Source organism: Vipera berus (genome assembly GCF_964194415.1).
Source record: "Vipera berus genome assembly, chromosome: 3".
Classification (NCBI taxonomy): domain Eukaryota; kingdom Metazoa; phylum Chordata; class Lepidosauria; order Squamata; family Viperidae; genus Vipera; species Vipera berus.
The window spans coordinates 2659391-2674131 of record NC_138204.1 but is presented as its reverse complement, the minus strand read 5'-3'; the positions used below and the strand labels follow the sequence as shown (position 1 = coordinate 2674131).

Below are 14741 nucleotides of genomic sequence, written 5' to 3'. Positions count from 1 at the left end.
AAAGAATAGAATTAGAATAGAATAGAATAGAATAGAATAGAATAATACAATAGAATAGAATAGAATAGAATAGAATAGAATAGAATAGAATAGAATAGAAATACAGAATAGAATAGAGCAGAATAGAACATAAGAACAAAATAGAACAGAATTCTTTATTGGCCAAGTGTGGTTGGACACACAAGGAATTTGTCTCCGGTCCATAAGCTCTCCGTGTAGATACAAGCCACAGGTGATAAATCATGATCATAATCAACATAAAAATACGTTTACCATAAAGCATAAGATACGACACTTAGTGATAGTGACAGAATACTAAGTAAGCAAACAGCACAACTCATACCAGGCTACTAAATAAAAGACTATAACTCGTAAGATACAAGCAATAAAGTTACACTCCTAAGGAGATAGGTAATCCCTTTGGGATCCACCCAATGCCTTAACTAGACAGAACGGGGAGAGACCCTCGGAATGCAGAGCGATCTTGCTCTAATAAGAGCAGAATATTCTTCTCACGAAGGCCTACATTGTGTGCTCTCTCTCTCTCTCTCTCTCTCTCTCTCTCTCTCTCTCTCTCTCTCTCTCTCTCTCTCTCTCTCTCTCTCTGTGTGTGTGTGTGTTTGTGTGAGAGTGCTTGATTGTAGAAAGACATGCCCATCCTGTCTCCATTTGTGCTCAGATGGACGCTGGTCTCCAGCAAGGAATTCCATGCGGGATTTCTTTCCCGGTCGCTGGTGCCGTGGCTGGCTCTTCTCCGCCCTGCGGCGTAACCAGACTTGACTTCCTAAGTCTTTCTACCCTTCCGCCCTTGCAGGGTGTTCCCGAGAAGAAGCCGATTCCCGTCACGGTCCCTAAGTCGCCAGCTTTTGCCTTGAAAAACAAAGTGGGCACCCTGGTTAGAGAGGAAGCGAAAGAAAAGGTACGTGCCGTGTGCCGGGCCTCGGGTTGGCCACAGGGGCGGTGGGCACCGCTGGGGTATCTCCCCTTGTGGCCAAGCAACTGGTTTTCCCTCCAGGCTGTTCTGACCTGCCTGGACGGAGGATCTTTATGCAGCCTCCCCTGGACTTGCAGCTTTTTGTTTAGCAGCCAAAACTTCAACGGCCCTGGGAAAAGTGATTTACACTCCTCCTCCTCCTCCTCTCCAACCCCCCCCTTCTAGAACTGATGATGTTCCCTAGCTGGGTCATGAAACGCCTGCAGGAAAACCACCCAGCTTGGAGAGCCCCAAGGATCCCACAGTTCTCCTCCTCCTCCTCCTCTCTGCAAACTCCACTCCCTTCTAGCACTGATTACGTTCCCTAGATGGAACCTCAGTCTATTATTATTATTATTATTCTGGCATCTCTGTCCCTGGGTCTCCCCCAGTGGTGGGCTGTGGTTGTCTCCCCTGTTTTCCTTGCTGATGCAGATTATTATTATTATTAATGTTAATATTAATATTATTATTAGACTGGCGTCTCTGTCCCTGGGTCTCCCCCAGTGGGTGGGCTGTAGTTGTCTCCCCCGTTTCCCTTGCTGATGCAGATGATGATGATGATGATTTTTTATTATTTTTTATTATTATTATTATTATTATTAGACTGGTGTCTCTGTCCCTTGGTGGGCTGTGGTTGTCTCCCCCGTTTTCCTTGCTGATGCCAGCCTCTCTCGCAGGTGGAGGAGGTGGCCCACGTGATTAAGGCCAAGCCGATGCCGCATCCAGGGGTGCCCTTCAAACCCAAACCGGCCGAGCCGCGGCTGGTGGAGACGTGCCCGTTCTCTTTTGACGCCCGGGACAAGGAGCGGCTGCTTCAGAAAGAGAAAAAAATCGAAGAGCTGCAGAAGGAGGAGGTGGGTGCCGGCGAAAGAGGCTCTTTCGATGATGGATTTGCCAAATTTGTTCTCTTTCTAACTCCCCCCCACCCCGCCTTGCCAAGAGGCTATAATGAAAAAACAAATAGAAAAATTAAAGGAGAGTCAATGAAACAGAAGTAAAATAACAGAACAATAAAACGACGACAAAGGAACACGACGGGGAGAATACAAGGAGTCCTCGCCTTAACGGCCACAATTCAGCCCAAAATCTCTGCTCCTAAGCAGGACAGTTCTTGGGTGGATTGGTCCCCTGTTTTACCACCTTTCTTGTCCCGGTTGTTAAGCGAATCACTGCAGAATCACGGTTGTTAAGTGAATCTGGCTTCCCCGTTGACTTTGTTTATCAGAAGGTCGCAAAAGGGGATCGCGTGACACACACGCACGCAGGATACTGCGACCGTCATAAATGTGAGTCAGTTGCCAAGCATCTGAAATTAGGTCATGTGACTGCCATGGTCATGTGTGTGAAAGAAAATGGTCATTCGTCCCTTTTTCCAGTGCCGCTGTAATTTTGAATGGTCACTAAATGAATGGTGGTCAGTTGAGGACTAACAGCAATAACTTTATTGTCACTTTGAATGTCCACCAATTGGCATACGTCAAAATGAAATTAATAAAATACAAAGGAAGGAAAAAGGGAGTGTAAGCAGAAGTAAAGGAATAAAACAATAAAATCAACAAAGGAACGCAATGGGAATAATAATAATAGCAGCAAGGGGGATTTAACGGAATAACAGAGCTAGGAGGGATCTTGGAGGTCTTCTAGTTCAACCCCCTGCACAAGCAGGTAACCTTACACCATTTTGGACAAATGGAGCTCCAGTCTCTTCTTAAAAACCTCCAGTGACGGAGCACCCACAGCTTCTGGAGGCAGGTAGTTCCACTGGTTAGTTGTTCTAACAGTCAGGAAGTTTCTCCTTAATTCCAGGTTGCTTCTCTCCTTGATTGGTTTCCATCCATTGCTTCTTCTCCAGCCTTCAGGCGCTTTGGAGAATAGCTTGACTCCCTCTTCTTTGGGGCAGCCCTTTGGGGCAGCCCTTCAAATCATGTCACCTGTCAGAATCCATTTATATCATATTCATAAATGTATGTTTCAAACATTATTCCATTGATTCTGCCATCTCCCGAAGAGGAGAGAATGGATGTGTATTGAACCGGTATTAGGCATTTCAAAGGAAAAGAGAAGCCTTTTGAACTGGGGAAACAAAAGGGGGGGACTAGCATCTGGCTTGTGTCACGGAAGGGAGCAATAAACATGAAAGGTCCTAAGTTCCTTTTTCCCACGAGAGGGATGATACCAGGTAAATGATGGGGGACTGACCAAATGGGGTTAAGGGGGGTTGAACCGGGAACTCTTTATAAGGGTTTAGTTCATGGGACAATATTAAGTCCTGTCTTGTATTCCTACAACCAAGCATGTCATAGTAAAGATTCTTTTTGGACTAGATTTGGCTCCAAGAGTTTTGTCTTCCTAAGACGTGGTTTGGGGTGGGTCCTGACATCACCCCTGGTCCTTTTCACTAGACTAGAGATGCCCAATTTTTGCAACCGTTCTTTATATGTTCTTCATATAAATTGTGGGACACAGTGATTCTAGTCCCGCCTTAGTTTTGAAAGCCAGCTGGGTGACTTTGGACCAGTCACCAGGAGACAGTGAGTTCTAGTCCCGCCTTAGGCATGAAAGACGCTGGGTGACTTTGGACCAGTCACCAGGAGACGGTGAGTTCTAGTCCCGCCTTAGGCATGAAAGAGGCTGGGAGACTTTGAGCCAATCACCAGGAGACTATGAGTTCTAGTCCCGCCTTAGGCATGAAAGACAACTGGGTGACTTTGAGCCAATCACCAGGAGATGGTGAGTTCCAGTCCCGCCTTAGGCATGAAAGCCGGCTGGATGACCTTGGGCCAGTCACTCCCTCTTAGCCCAACAACCCAGGAGGAGGAAGCTACGTTGGATATGTTCGCCACCCTGACTTATTTACAAAACTAATAAAAGCGGGTTAGAAATAATTTTTTTAAAAAGTTACCTGAAGCAACCGAAGCAGAGATCGGAGGGTGGGGGGTGGTGGTGGGGGTGGAAACCTTGCAGCCTAACCGTTCCGAAGACTCCTCCCTGGGTCTCCCTATCCACACAACCGCAGCCCTAAAAGCCGACCTGGATTCTCACCCCTTTGCAGTAGAGGATGCTTCTTTTCTCCTGGGCTACAAAAGCCCTCGGATTATTTGCACCGGCCGCCGAAAACTCTTGAAAGTGGCGCTGGACAAGTCAGGAGAACGTCTCGGAGGCCTCCGGCTGGCATTCTCCAAGGAGGCTCTTTCTCATTCCCCACACACACAACACACACACACAGCCTCCCAGGCCTGCCACCTGCGTTTCCTGTGGCTCTTTCAACACTTGTGTGCAAAGAGCTCTTTCGAAAATGTCAGGCGATAAGCGAGTGCCCATTTAAACGTGGAACAGCCTCTAAATGCAAGTTCCCTTATCAGCCTGTTCTCCCCAGTAGCTTCTGGCTGCCAGATTGCAATTGCGTGGCAAAAAAATTTTTTTGTCGCACTTCAGGACGAGATACAGTCTCTTGGGTGTCCTGCCTGAGCAGGAAGTTGGGCTAGATGACCTCCAAGGTCCCTTCCAACTACTACTACTAAGTATTGTTGTTAGCTGCGAAGTCGTGTCCGACCCATCGCGACCCCACGGACCACGTTCCTCCAGGCCTTCCTGTCCTCTACCATCTTCTGGAGTCCATTTAAGCTCACGCCTACTGCTTCAGTGACTCCATCCAGCCACCTCCTTCTCCGTCGTCCCCTTCTTCTCTTGCCTTCAATCTCCCAGCATTAGGCTCTTCTCCAGTGAGTCCTTCCTCCTCATTAGGTGGCCAAAGGATTTGAATTATTATAAAACTTTTATTCATTAAACATGAACCTTAGTCAACTGAACATTCAAATTGACTGGCGCTGATGGTTGGCATGGGTTGCTGCCAGCATCCTAGGTATCAACCAGGTATCCTTTATTATTATTGCTGTTGTTATTGTTATTGTTATTAAACTTTTATTCATTAAACATGAAACTCAGTCAACTGAACACTCAAATTGACTGGCGCTAATGGTTGACACGGGTTGCTGCCAGCATCCTAGGTATCAACCAGGTATCTCCTTAAAAGGTAAGATGTTCCGAGTAGCGCAGTTTTTTGCAGCATTGCTGGAGTGATTGCAGGAAGTTGCAATTTCTTGATGTGTTTTGCAAAGTTTTTGGACATAGTTCCCAGTGCGCCGATGACAATGGGTATCACTGTTACGCGTTTCATCCATAATCGCGCAGTTTTGATGGCCAGGTCATGGTATTTCATAATTTTTCCCAGTTCTTTTTCTTCAACTCTGGCATCTCCTGGTACAGCGATATCAATCAGCTGTACGCTTTGGTTCTCTACAACTGCGATATCTGATTATTTATTTATTTATTTATTTATTTATTTATTAATCATCACGCAGTCAGCCAGATGTTCAGACTGGATCTGGCATTTTTGTCTACCAATCGAGTCCTTACCAAGGACCTGGGATAGGCAGATGTGGGATGTTTGATGGTATTACAGACCTCGTCGCAGGATGGAAGCAGTTCCTAGCAAGGCCGCCTTTTGCAATTGACTGATGGCGAATTTGTCAATGCCGATGATGGTGTTCAAGTGGTGCTCCAGTTGTTTTGGGATTGCACCCAAGGCGCTTTTATTATTGTTATTGTTATTATTAATTATATCATCACACAGCCAGATGTTCAGACTGGATCTGGCCTTTTTGTCTACCTATCGAGTCCTTACCAAGGACCTGGGATAGGCAGATGTGGGATGTTTGATGGTATTACAGATCTCGTCGCAGGATGGAAGCAGTTCCTAGTAAGGCCGCCTTTTGCAATTGACTGATGGCGAATTTGTCAATGCCGATGATGGTTTTTCAGCCTGGAAGGCAGCCCCACCCCCAGTGAAAGCAGCCTATCATCTATTATAATCTGTATATATCTATGTAACCGCTATTATTTCTCTCTCTCTCCTCTCCTCTCCTCTCCTCTCCTCTCCTCTCCTCTCCTCTTCCTGCCTGCAGGTGCCCAAGTTCAAAGCCCACCCGTTGCCTCAGTTTGACCACGTCAGTCTGCCCGAAAAGAAGGTGAAGAGCACCACGAAGCCAGAGCCCTTCCAGCTGGCCATCGACGCCCGCGGAGCCATCCGGCAGGAGCTGTGGCAGCAGCAGGTAATGTCAATCGATTGGGGGGGGGGCGTTGTGTGTGTAGGATCTGGCTGGTTTTTTTTTCCCTTCGAGGCCGAATCAGGGGAAGGTGGATAGATAACGAGCCTTTGATGGTGTCTGGGCTTGTTTTCGTCGAGACGTTTCATGACCAAACTAGGTAACGTCGTCAGGGCTGGAAAGGAGTGGGGTTGGCTCTCTAGGTACCATGGCTTACTGTATCTAAACACAGCCAAGCCCTCTCCCTGTCATAGCTCTGATGGTGTTAGCTCCTTTGGTCATGAAACGTCTGCAAGAAAACAACCCGGCTGAGAGAGCATCAAGAACCACACAGTTCTTCTCCTCCTCCTCCTCCTCCTCCTCCTCCTCCTCCTCCTCCTCCTCTCTGCAAATCCCCCTCCCTTCTAGTTCCCTAGATGGCTCATGAAACGTCTGCAAGGACCACCACCTCCCCCAGCTCCGAGACTTTCAGGGACCCCGCAGTTCAACTCTGAGCCACAAACATCCTCTTCTTTCAGTGCCTAGCCTCGGGGGGAGGAGGGGAGTGTTCGGTGTGTACACACACACACACACACCGCCCAGTTCAGAAGCCCACCTCCTCCTGAAGATCATCTGGCAGTCACTAGGAAACGGATTGGCAGAATTGGGGCAGCTCAGTGTACTCCTGGCCCCGGGAGAGTTGAGTCGGATGTCTGTCGGAATGCAGACGAGGCCGACTCGGGCACTCCTCGGGAACGTGAGACTGCCAAGACAGCCGGAAGGGTTCGTGGCTTGAGCCTGGCCAAGGGTGATGTGTTCAGGAGACAACCCAGCCTGTTCAGAGGCCTGGTTCCCCACTTGGCCAAAGCTAGCTACTTTTCGACTTAAAGTTGTCTCTGCTTCCCACCTGCCTAGGCGCCACCGTGGCGCAGTGGTTAGAGCGGGGCATTGCAGGCTGACTGCCCGCTGCCAGGAGTTCGATTCTTACCGGCTCACGGTTGACTCAGCCCGTCCGTCCTTCCGAGGGCTAGCTCACCAGAGTTACCCATCTGAACCACCAAATTTGAAGCTACTCTCTCTAAACGGGCCGGGATATCTAGCGATCCGTTGGCCACTCCTGCAGGTAGTCCTCAATTTACGACCGCAATGGAGCCCCAACATTTCTGCTGCTATGAGAGACGTTTAAGCGGGTTTTGCCCTGTTTTATGACCTGCCTTGCCACGGTTGTGAAATCAATCACTGCGGGTGTTAAGTTCATAACCGCGTTGCTAACCGTGTCGCCTGGATTCCCCGTTGACTTTGCTTGTCAGAAGGTCACAAAAAGGGGGTCCCGGGACACTGCGGCCGTCGTTAAATAAAAACCCGGTTGCCAAGCGTGTAAATTTTGATCGTGTGACCACGGGGGAGAGGGGTGGGAGATGCTGCAAAGATTGTAACTCTGAAACATCATTTTCAGGGCCGTCGTAACTTTGAACAGTCACTAAATGAACGGTTGTAAGTCGAGGACTTCCCATGCAGTCATAAATTTGGCTGCCCAAGCTGGTGGCCACGCAATCAATCCAATTTTACAACTTTTTTTTTTTTTGCAGAGGCCATTAAGCGTAGCATCAGGGTCGTTAATTGAATCACCACGGTCGTTAAATGAATCCACGGCTGCTAAGTGACTCACTTGTTCACTTTGCCAAAATCTGGAAATAAGCACCATTTTTATTCATTTATTTTGGCTAAAATGTCATAAATTGTGGCTGCGGGACATGGCAAGTGACTATAACGTCGCCACAGGGAAGGTGCTGTGGGAGGCCCTGTCGTAATTTTGAACAGTCGCCAAGCAACCGTCGTATACCAAGGACGACCTGTAGCTGAATCGCATCGCTGGTAGTCCTCAAGATACGACCATTTGTTTAGAGACTGTTCAAAGTTACAGCACTGGGAAAAAGTGATCCATTTTCACATTTACAACCATCGCAGCAGCAGCAGCAATCCAGTGATCACATGATCCAAATCCAGAGGCTTGGCAACTGGCAAGTACTTAACGACAGTTGCAGCGTCCCAGGGTCGTGCGGTCTCCTCTCGCCACGTTCCGGGCGAGCAAAGTCCACGGGGAAGCTGGATTCACTTACCGACCGGGTTACTGCAGCTCAGCAACGGCAGCGCTCTGCTTAACAAGGCCTGGCCGGACAGGTGTTAGAATGGGGCCAAAAAAACTCGCTTAACGACTGCCTCGCTCAGCAAGAAAAAAAATGGGGGGAGGTTTTCCATTGCGGCCGTCAGTCGAGAACTATCCGGATTTTTCTTTCAGCGGCCGTCCCCTTCGGACGTTTTCCCCATAACCATCTCTTTCTCTCTCCCCCCCTTATTTCCCCCCCCCAGCTGAAGGAAGAACTGCAGCGCCAGAAGGAAGCCGCCGTCTTCAAGGCTCAATCCAGCCAGGTGTTGCACCAGGAGCCTTTCGTTCCCAGGAAGGAAAGCAAGCTGGCTTCAGGTGAGGCGCCGTCAGGTGTGTGGCCCACCTGAGGTGTTTTTTGAAGAAGAGGCTGGACATCCCTTTGCCTTTTTTTTTAATCAAGAGGCAAGCAGATGCCCTTGTTTTTCTTTGAACATCCAAGAACAGTGGTGGCAAACCTATGGCGCGCGTGCCAGAGGCGGCACTCAGCCCTCTCTGTGGGCACGCGCGCCTACCGGGAGTCTAAATGTGCGGTCCCGAACTCCCGGTCCGCAGCCTGTTGGGCACCGGGCCACGCAAATGGGAGGTGAGCGCGCACGAAGCTTCATCAGCGCATGCCCAGGATCTAGTTTGTGTGCATGAAACCTTCTCCCACCACCGCCACTGCTGTCAAGGTCAATGGTGGCAAACCTATGGCACGCGTGCCAGAGGCAGCACCCAGAGCCCTCTCTGTGGGCACGTGCGCCGCCGCCGCCAGCAGCTTGCGCAGGCCCATTAGGCCACTGCCGCCACCCAGAGCGGCAGCCCCACCCAGCACAAAGGAGGCGAAGCGGCCGGCTGGTAGAGCACGTCCACGCCCAGCAAGCCAAAGGCCACCCCAAGCGGAGAAAGCCAGATTCCCATTGGCGCCATGCCCCCCCCCCCAGCCCCAGCTAGCATTGCGTGCCTTCCCCCATCTATGCTGGGCCTCCTGCCCACCACCCCACCCGCCAGAGACCCCCTGGATCTCCCCCAACACTGCCCGGCCCCCACAAGCGTCCCCCCCATGAGCAACATCATGGTGGCCGTGCCCACCCCAGCCACGCCACCCAGTCTGCCGTGAAACTGCAGCCATGCCCACCCAGTGGGCCGCACCCCCATACCCCCCCGAGGGCACCACAATGCTGATGCGGCCCTGGGGCTTTGTGATAAATAAGTGGGTTGTGGTTTGGGCACTTGGTCTCTGAAAGGTTCGCCGTCACCATCCAAGAAGCTTCTTTAGCAGGCGGGCCTATCCGCTCTGGGCCGGCAGGCTGCAGCTACTGCCGGACACCGTCGGAGCTTTGAGGACCTTTTTCCATCTCGACGGCTCCTGTTTCTAAGCTCCGTGTCAACGCAGCTCCCATCGGCTTGTTGTTGCATTGAAAAACAGATGGAAATGCAGCCATCTTTTTCCCTTTCGCCTTTAGAGTTAGACGATGCTGGGGATGCGAATGAGAGTCAAGCTTAGACATAGCAACACTAAACTTAGCGTGAGAATCAAGGTTACTGAGCCCAGAGCTGATAAAGAATCAGGCAAGCCGGAGGGGGAAGCCCCGGCTTCAAACTAATTGGGGAAGGTGATTTACCACTGTTAATTAGAGGAGGGAATTGTGCTTTGATACTAGGTGCCCCGGGGGGAGGGGAATTCAGCTTTTGGCTTTGATTATGTAAGTGCCGATGTTTATGATACTCGAATAAAAGATCCTTGAAGGTCAACAATGCCTGGAGGTTCTTTTTGAAGAGTTTCGTCTGTTGGAACCGTCACACCTCCACGCATCTCCTTTTTGCTCCTGCAGTGCCCGATCACTTCGAGTTGGCCACAGAGCGACGGGCCAGAGAGCGCCAGGAGTTCGAGAAGAGGCTAGCCGAGCTGGAGGCGGAGAAGGCGCGGCTGCAGGAGGCGACCAGGCGCATCGAGGAGGAACGGGCGAAGGAAGAGATGGCGAAGCTCCGCGAAGAGCTGGTAAACTCGCCTCCGCTTCATGAGGGAAGGACGGGGCCTCCCCGCCTTCCTCTCTCCGGGATCTTGGGGGACTTCCCGTTTGCCCCTGGGTGGCAGCGGGGTAACGTTACTCCTCGGTTTACAGCAGTTCGTTCAGCGACCGTTCAAAGTTACAACGGCGCCGGAAAAAAGGGACTCACGGCCGTCCTTCACACTTGCAAGCTTTGCAGCATCCCCGTGGTCACGTAATCAAAATTAATGTACTCGGCGACTGGCTTGTATTTATGACGGTCGCAGCGTCCCCGGGGGTCACGTGATCCCCTTTTGCGACCTTCCGACATGCAAAATTGGCTGGGAAGCCAGTTTCACTTAACGACGGTCTTATTAGCTTAACAACTGCAGTGATTTCCTTAACAAAATGCATTTAAGAACTGTCTTTAGCAAGCAAAATTTGAGGCTCAGTTATGGTTGTAAGTCAAGGACTTACTCGTAATTATTACGGGTTCAGTCCTCTATTTTCGAGGGTGCAGCCCGTCACAAATAGGAACCAGTTGCCGATCGTCCAAATTCTGATCACCTGACCTCGGGGGGGAATGCTGTAACGGTCGTAAGTGTGAAAAAACGGTCGCAAGTCCACCCATCTGGAAGCTGCCCAGGCTGCAAAGCACTCCTCAAGAGCGACGCTACAGGTAGGTCCTCGACTTACGACCACAGTGGAGGTCAAAACCTCTGCTGTCGAGGGGGACATTTGTTAACTGAGTTTTGCCCCATTTGACGACCTTCCTTGCCACGGTTGTTAAGTGAAACACCAGTCGTTAAGTGAGTCACACAGTCGTTAAGTGAATCTGGCTCCCCCCTCCCTTGACTTTGCTTGTCAGAAGGTCGCAAAAGGGGATCATCACGTGACACCACCCCCACCCCCCACCCCCCCGGGACGCCGCAACCGTCATAAATGTGAAACCAGTTGCCAAGCGTCTGAATTTTGAGCACTTGACACTGGGGATGCCGCAACGGTCGTAACTGTGAGAAGCGGTCATGTCACTTTTTCCAGTGCCCTCGTAACTTGGGACGGTCACTAAACGAACTGTTGTTAAGTAGAGAACTACCTGTATTTGCACAAGTGCAGCATTAAGAGCAAGGGTCCGCCACCTCCGGCCTGTGGACCGGTTCCAGTCTGTGACCTGTTAGGAACTGGGCTGCGCAAGCAGCAGGCCAGCGAACGATGCTTCATCTGTGCATGCGCAGAGTCTAGATTGCCCACAAAACCATTCTTACTCCCCACCCGCCCCTGGTCTTGGGAAGGCTGTTTTTCTTCCAAAAGTGGTCCCCAGTGCCCGAAATGTCGGGGACTGTTGATTTATATAGCATGCTAGCTGGGGAATTCTGGGAGTTGAAGTCCACCCATCTTAAATTGGCCGAGGCTGAAAAAACACCACTTTGAACTGTGTCTTCAGAATTTCATTTCTAATGTCTGCCAGTGTGCTCAGAATAAAAAATGAGAGTAAAGATTCTCTCCTCTCATTTTATATTTGCTTCTCTCCTCTCCTCTCCTCATCTCTCACCTCCTTATTATATTCCTCTCTTCTCCTTTTTATTTTATATTTTCTCTTCTCTCCTCCTCTCACCCCTCTCCTCCTTATTATATTCCTCTCTTCTCCTTTTTATTTTATATTTTCTCTTCTCTCCTCCTCTCACCCCTCTCCTCATTATATTCCTCTCTTCTCCTTTTTATTTTATATTTTCTCTTCTCTCCTCTCCTCCTCTCACCCCTCTCCTCATTATATTCCTCTCTTCTCCTTTTTATTTTATATTTTCTCCTCTCCTCCTCTCACCCCTCTCCTCCTTATTATATTCCTCTCTTCTCCTTTTTATTTTATATTTTCTCTTCTCTCCTCTCCTCCTCTCACCCCTCTCCTCATTATATTCCTCTCTTCTCCTTTTTATTTTATATTTTCTCCTCTCCTCCTCTCACCCCTCTCCTCCTTATTATATTCCTCTCTTCTCCTTATTTTATATTTTCTCTTCTCTCCTCTCCTCCTCTCACCCCTCTCATTATATTCCTCTCTTCTTTTTATTTTATATTTTCTCTCCTCTCCTCTCCTCATCTCTCCCCTCCTCACTATATTCCTCTCTTCTCCTTATTTTATATTTTCTCTTCTCTCCTCTCCTCCTCTCACCCCTCTCCTCCTTATATTCCTCTCTTCTCCTTCTTATTTTATATTTTCTCTTCTCTCCTCTCCTCTCCTCATCTCTCCCCTCCTCATTATATTCCTCTCTTCTCCTTATTTTATATTTTCTTTTCTCTCCTCTCCTCACCCTCCCCTCCTTATTATATTCCTCTCTTCTCCTTTTATATTTTCTCTTCTCTCTTCTCCTCTCACCCCTCTCCTCCTTATTATATTCCTCTCTTCTTCTTATTTTATATTTTCTCTTCTCTCCTCCTCTCACCCCTCTCCTCCTTATTATATTCCTCTCTTTTCCTTATTTTATATTTTCTCTTCTCTCCTCTCCTCCTCTCACCCCTGTCCTCATTATATTCCTCTCTTCTCCTTTTTATTTTATATTTTCTCTTCTCTCCTCTCCTCCTCTCACCCCTCTCCTCCTCATTATATTCCTCTCTTCTCCTTTTTATTTTATATTTTCTCTTCTCTCCTCTCCTCCTCTCACCCCTCTCCTCCTTATATTCCTCTCTTCTCCTTTTTATTTTATATTTTCTCCTCTCCTCCTCTCACCCCTCTCCTCCTTATTATATTCCTCTCTTCTCCTTATTTTATATTTTCTCTTCTCTCCTCTCCTCCTCTCACCCCTCTCCTCATTATATTCCTCTCTTCTCCTTTTTATTTTATATTTTCTCTTCTCTCCTCTCCTCTCACCCCTCTCCTCATTATTATATTCCTCTCTTCTCCTTTTTATTTATATTTTCTCTCCTCTCCTCCTCTCACCCCTCTCCTCCTTATTATATCCCTCTCTTCTCCTTATTTTATACTTTCTCTTCTCTCCATCTGCTCTTGGGTCTTCAGCAAGCATCTCCTTCCGGAGCAGGCAGGGCTGCCCTTGTGACCCCACCCTCACCCAGGTTTCCCTTTTCTCTCCTTCCAGGTGCACAAGGCCAATCCCATCCGCAAATACGCCAACGTGGAAATCAAGCCGAGCGAGCACCCACTGACCGTGCCACAAACTCCCAATTTCTCCGATCGGTTTCAACGTTGAAGCCAGAGGCCCCCGAAGACCCTCTGAGTGCAAAAGGCTCCCCCCGGTGTGTGTGTGGGGCGGGGGCGGGAGGCGTCCTCCTTGGCTTTGAAATTTTTACCCACTTACTTCACCCACAGAAACTTTTTTCCAGTTAGAGACTCTTTGTCTGTCCCCCCCCCCCACTAATCCTTTCCTCCAGAAACTCATCCTGGGTTTTATCATTTTTTTTCTGCTCCGTTGGGTTGAGCCTTTGTATTTATCTGCATTAAATAAAAAAAATATATATATCCGTAAGCAAAATGAGACACTGGAAAGATTTCTTTCGGCCACTGAGGGCTCCAGCTGTTATTTTCTTCTCTTATCCTGGAGATGGAAACCCACCCACCCCCCAAAAAAGATGCTTTTTTTCACGAGGCAACTGGACTTATTTTGTTTTTCTTTGAAGAGGTTTCGCTTCTCATCCCAGAAGCTTCTTCAGGTTCTGACCAGATGGTGGGGAAGGGAAGGATTTATACTCCTTGCAGAGAGCTGGTCCTTTGCATAGCCCTTGAGGCCATTGTTGTGATTCAGGGTCAGCCTGTGGGTTCGGCAGTTGGGTCGGACGATTCAGAGGAGGAGGGGGGTGTTGGAGAGCTTGCTGATGAGAGCCCTCAGCCAGGCCCCTCCCACCTGGTTACGACGCAGACCCAGCTGTGTGAGCCTGACAGCGTGGATGAAGATGACCCACAGCTGGCCCTGTTCAAGGACACCCGACGCAGGAGGCAGTCAATCAGGAGTAAACAGAGGAAGGCAATGGGGCACCTCGGAAGGAGGCAGAGAGAAGCCACGCCCTGAACTGTTTAAAAGGGGAATGTGTGGGAGGGCTGGTTTGCTGAAGGCAACCGTTTGAATAGCTCCTGTTTCATGGTTGGTGTCTTGTTTTGCTCTGTTTTATGTTAATAAATTTGGCAGGCTTAGTTCCAGCCTCTTGCCTTTTTGTAAAGGGGTTGTCCCTGCCTTTTCTGCAGGGCCGGTAGCAGGCTGGTACAGAACAGCCATTTGGAGGTTTACCTGTGTCTTCAGGGTCACCTGAGTGGTGCAAACGGGTCGTGGAGCCTCCTTGGAACCGCTGAAAGGACCGTGTGGTAGACTGGAGATAGATGATGTCGTGTCCCTCCCCTTCTGTTGAGGGAGGGGTGTTCAGGTTTGGCCCAGATGGCCTCTTGGACCCCTCTTTCAAACCGGCGGTCCCTCTCCGTCCAAAATGTGGACTTTGCTGTCTTCGAAAGAGCGCCATTTGTCTTTTAAATGCAGACGGACGGCTGAATCTGGTCCTGGTGGGATTGTTCTCCCTAGGAGGTTGTGCCCTGCGTTTGTGAAGCG

The 14741-nt window shown here is 49.4% G+C and overlaps 1 protein-coding gene across 1 annotated transcript in view; it reads left to right on the top strand.

Annotated features, from left to right (window-relative positions):
• The window catches only part of TPX2 (TPX2 microtubule nucleation factor), a 36208-nt gene extending 22696 nt beyond the window's left edge, over positions 1-13512 (top strand). Inside the window, exons 12-17 of the mRNA XM_081323553.1 lie at positions 815-919; positions 1654-1830; positions 5941-6087; positions 8431-8542; positions 10042-10208; positions 13287-13512. Coding sequence (XP_081179679.1) covers positions 815-919; positions 1654-1830; positions 5941-6087; positions 8431-8542; positions 10042-10208; positions 13287-13397 — 819 coding nt within the window. The 3' untranslated portion in view covers positions 13398-13512. The remainder of the gene's footprint in view (positions 1-814; positions 920-1653; positions 1831-5940; positions 6088-8430; positions 8543-10041; positions 10209-13286) is intronic.
• Positions 13513-14741: the final 1229 nt, after the last annotated feature.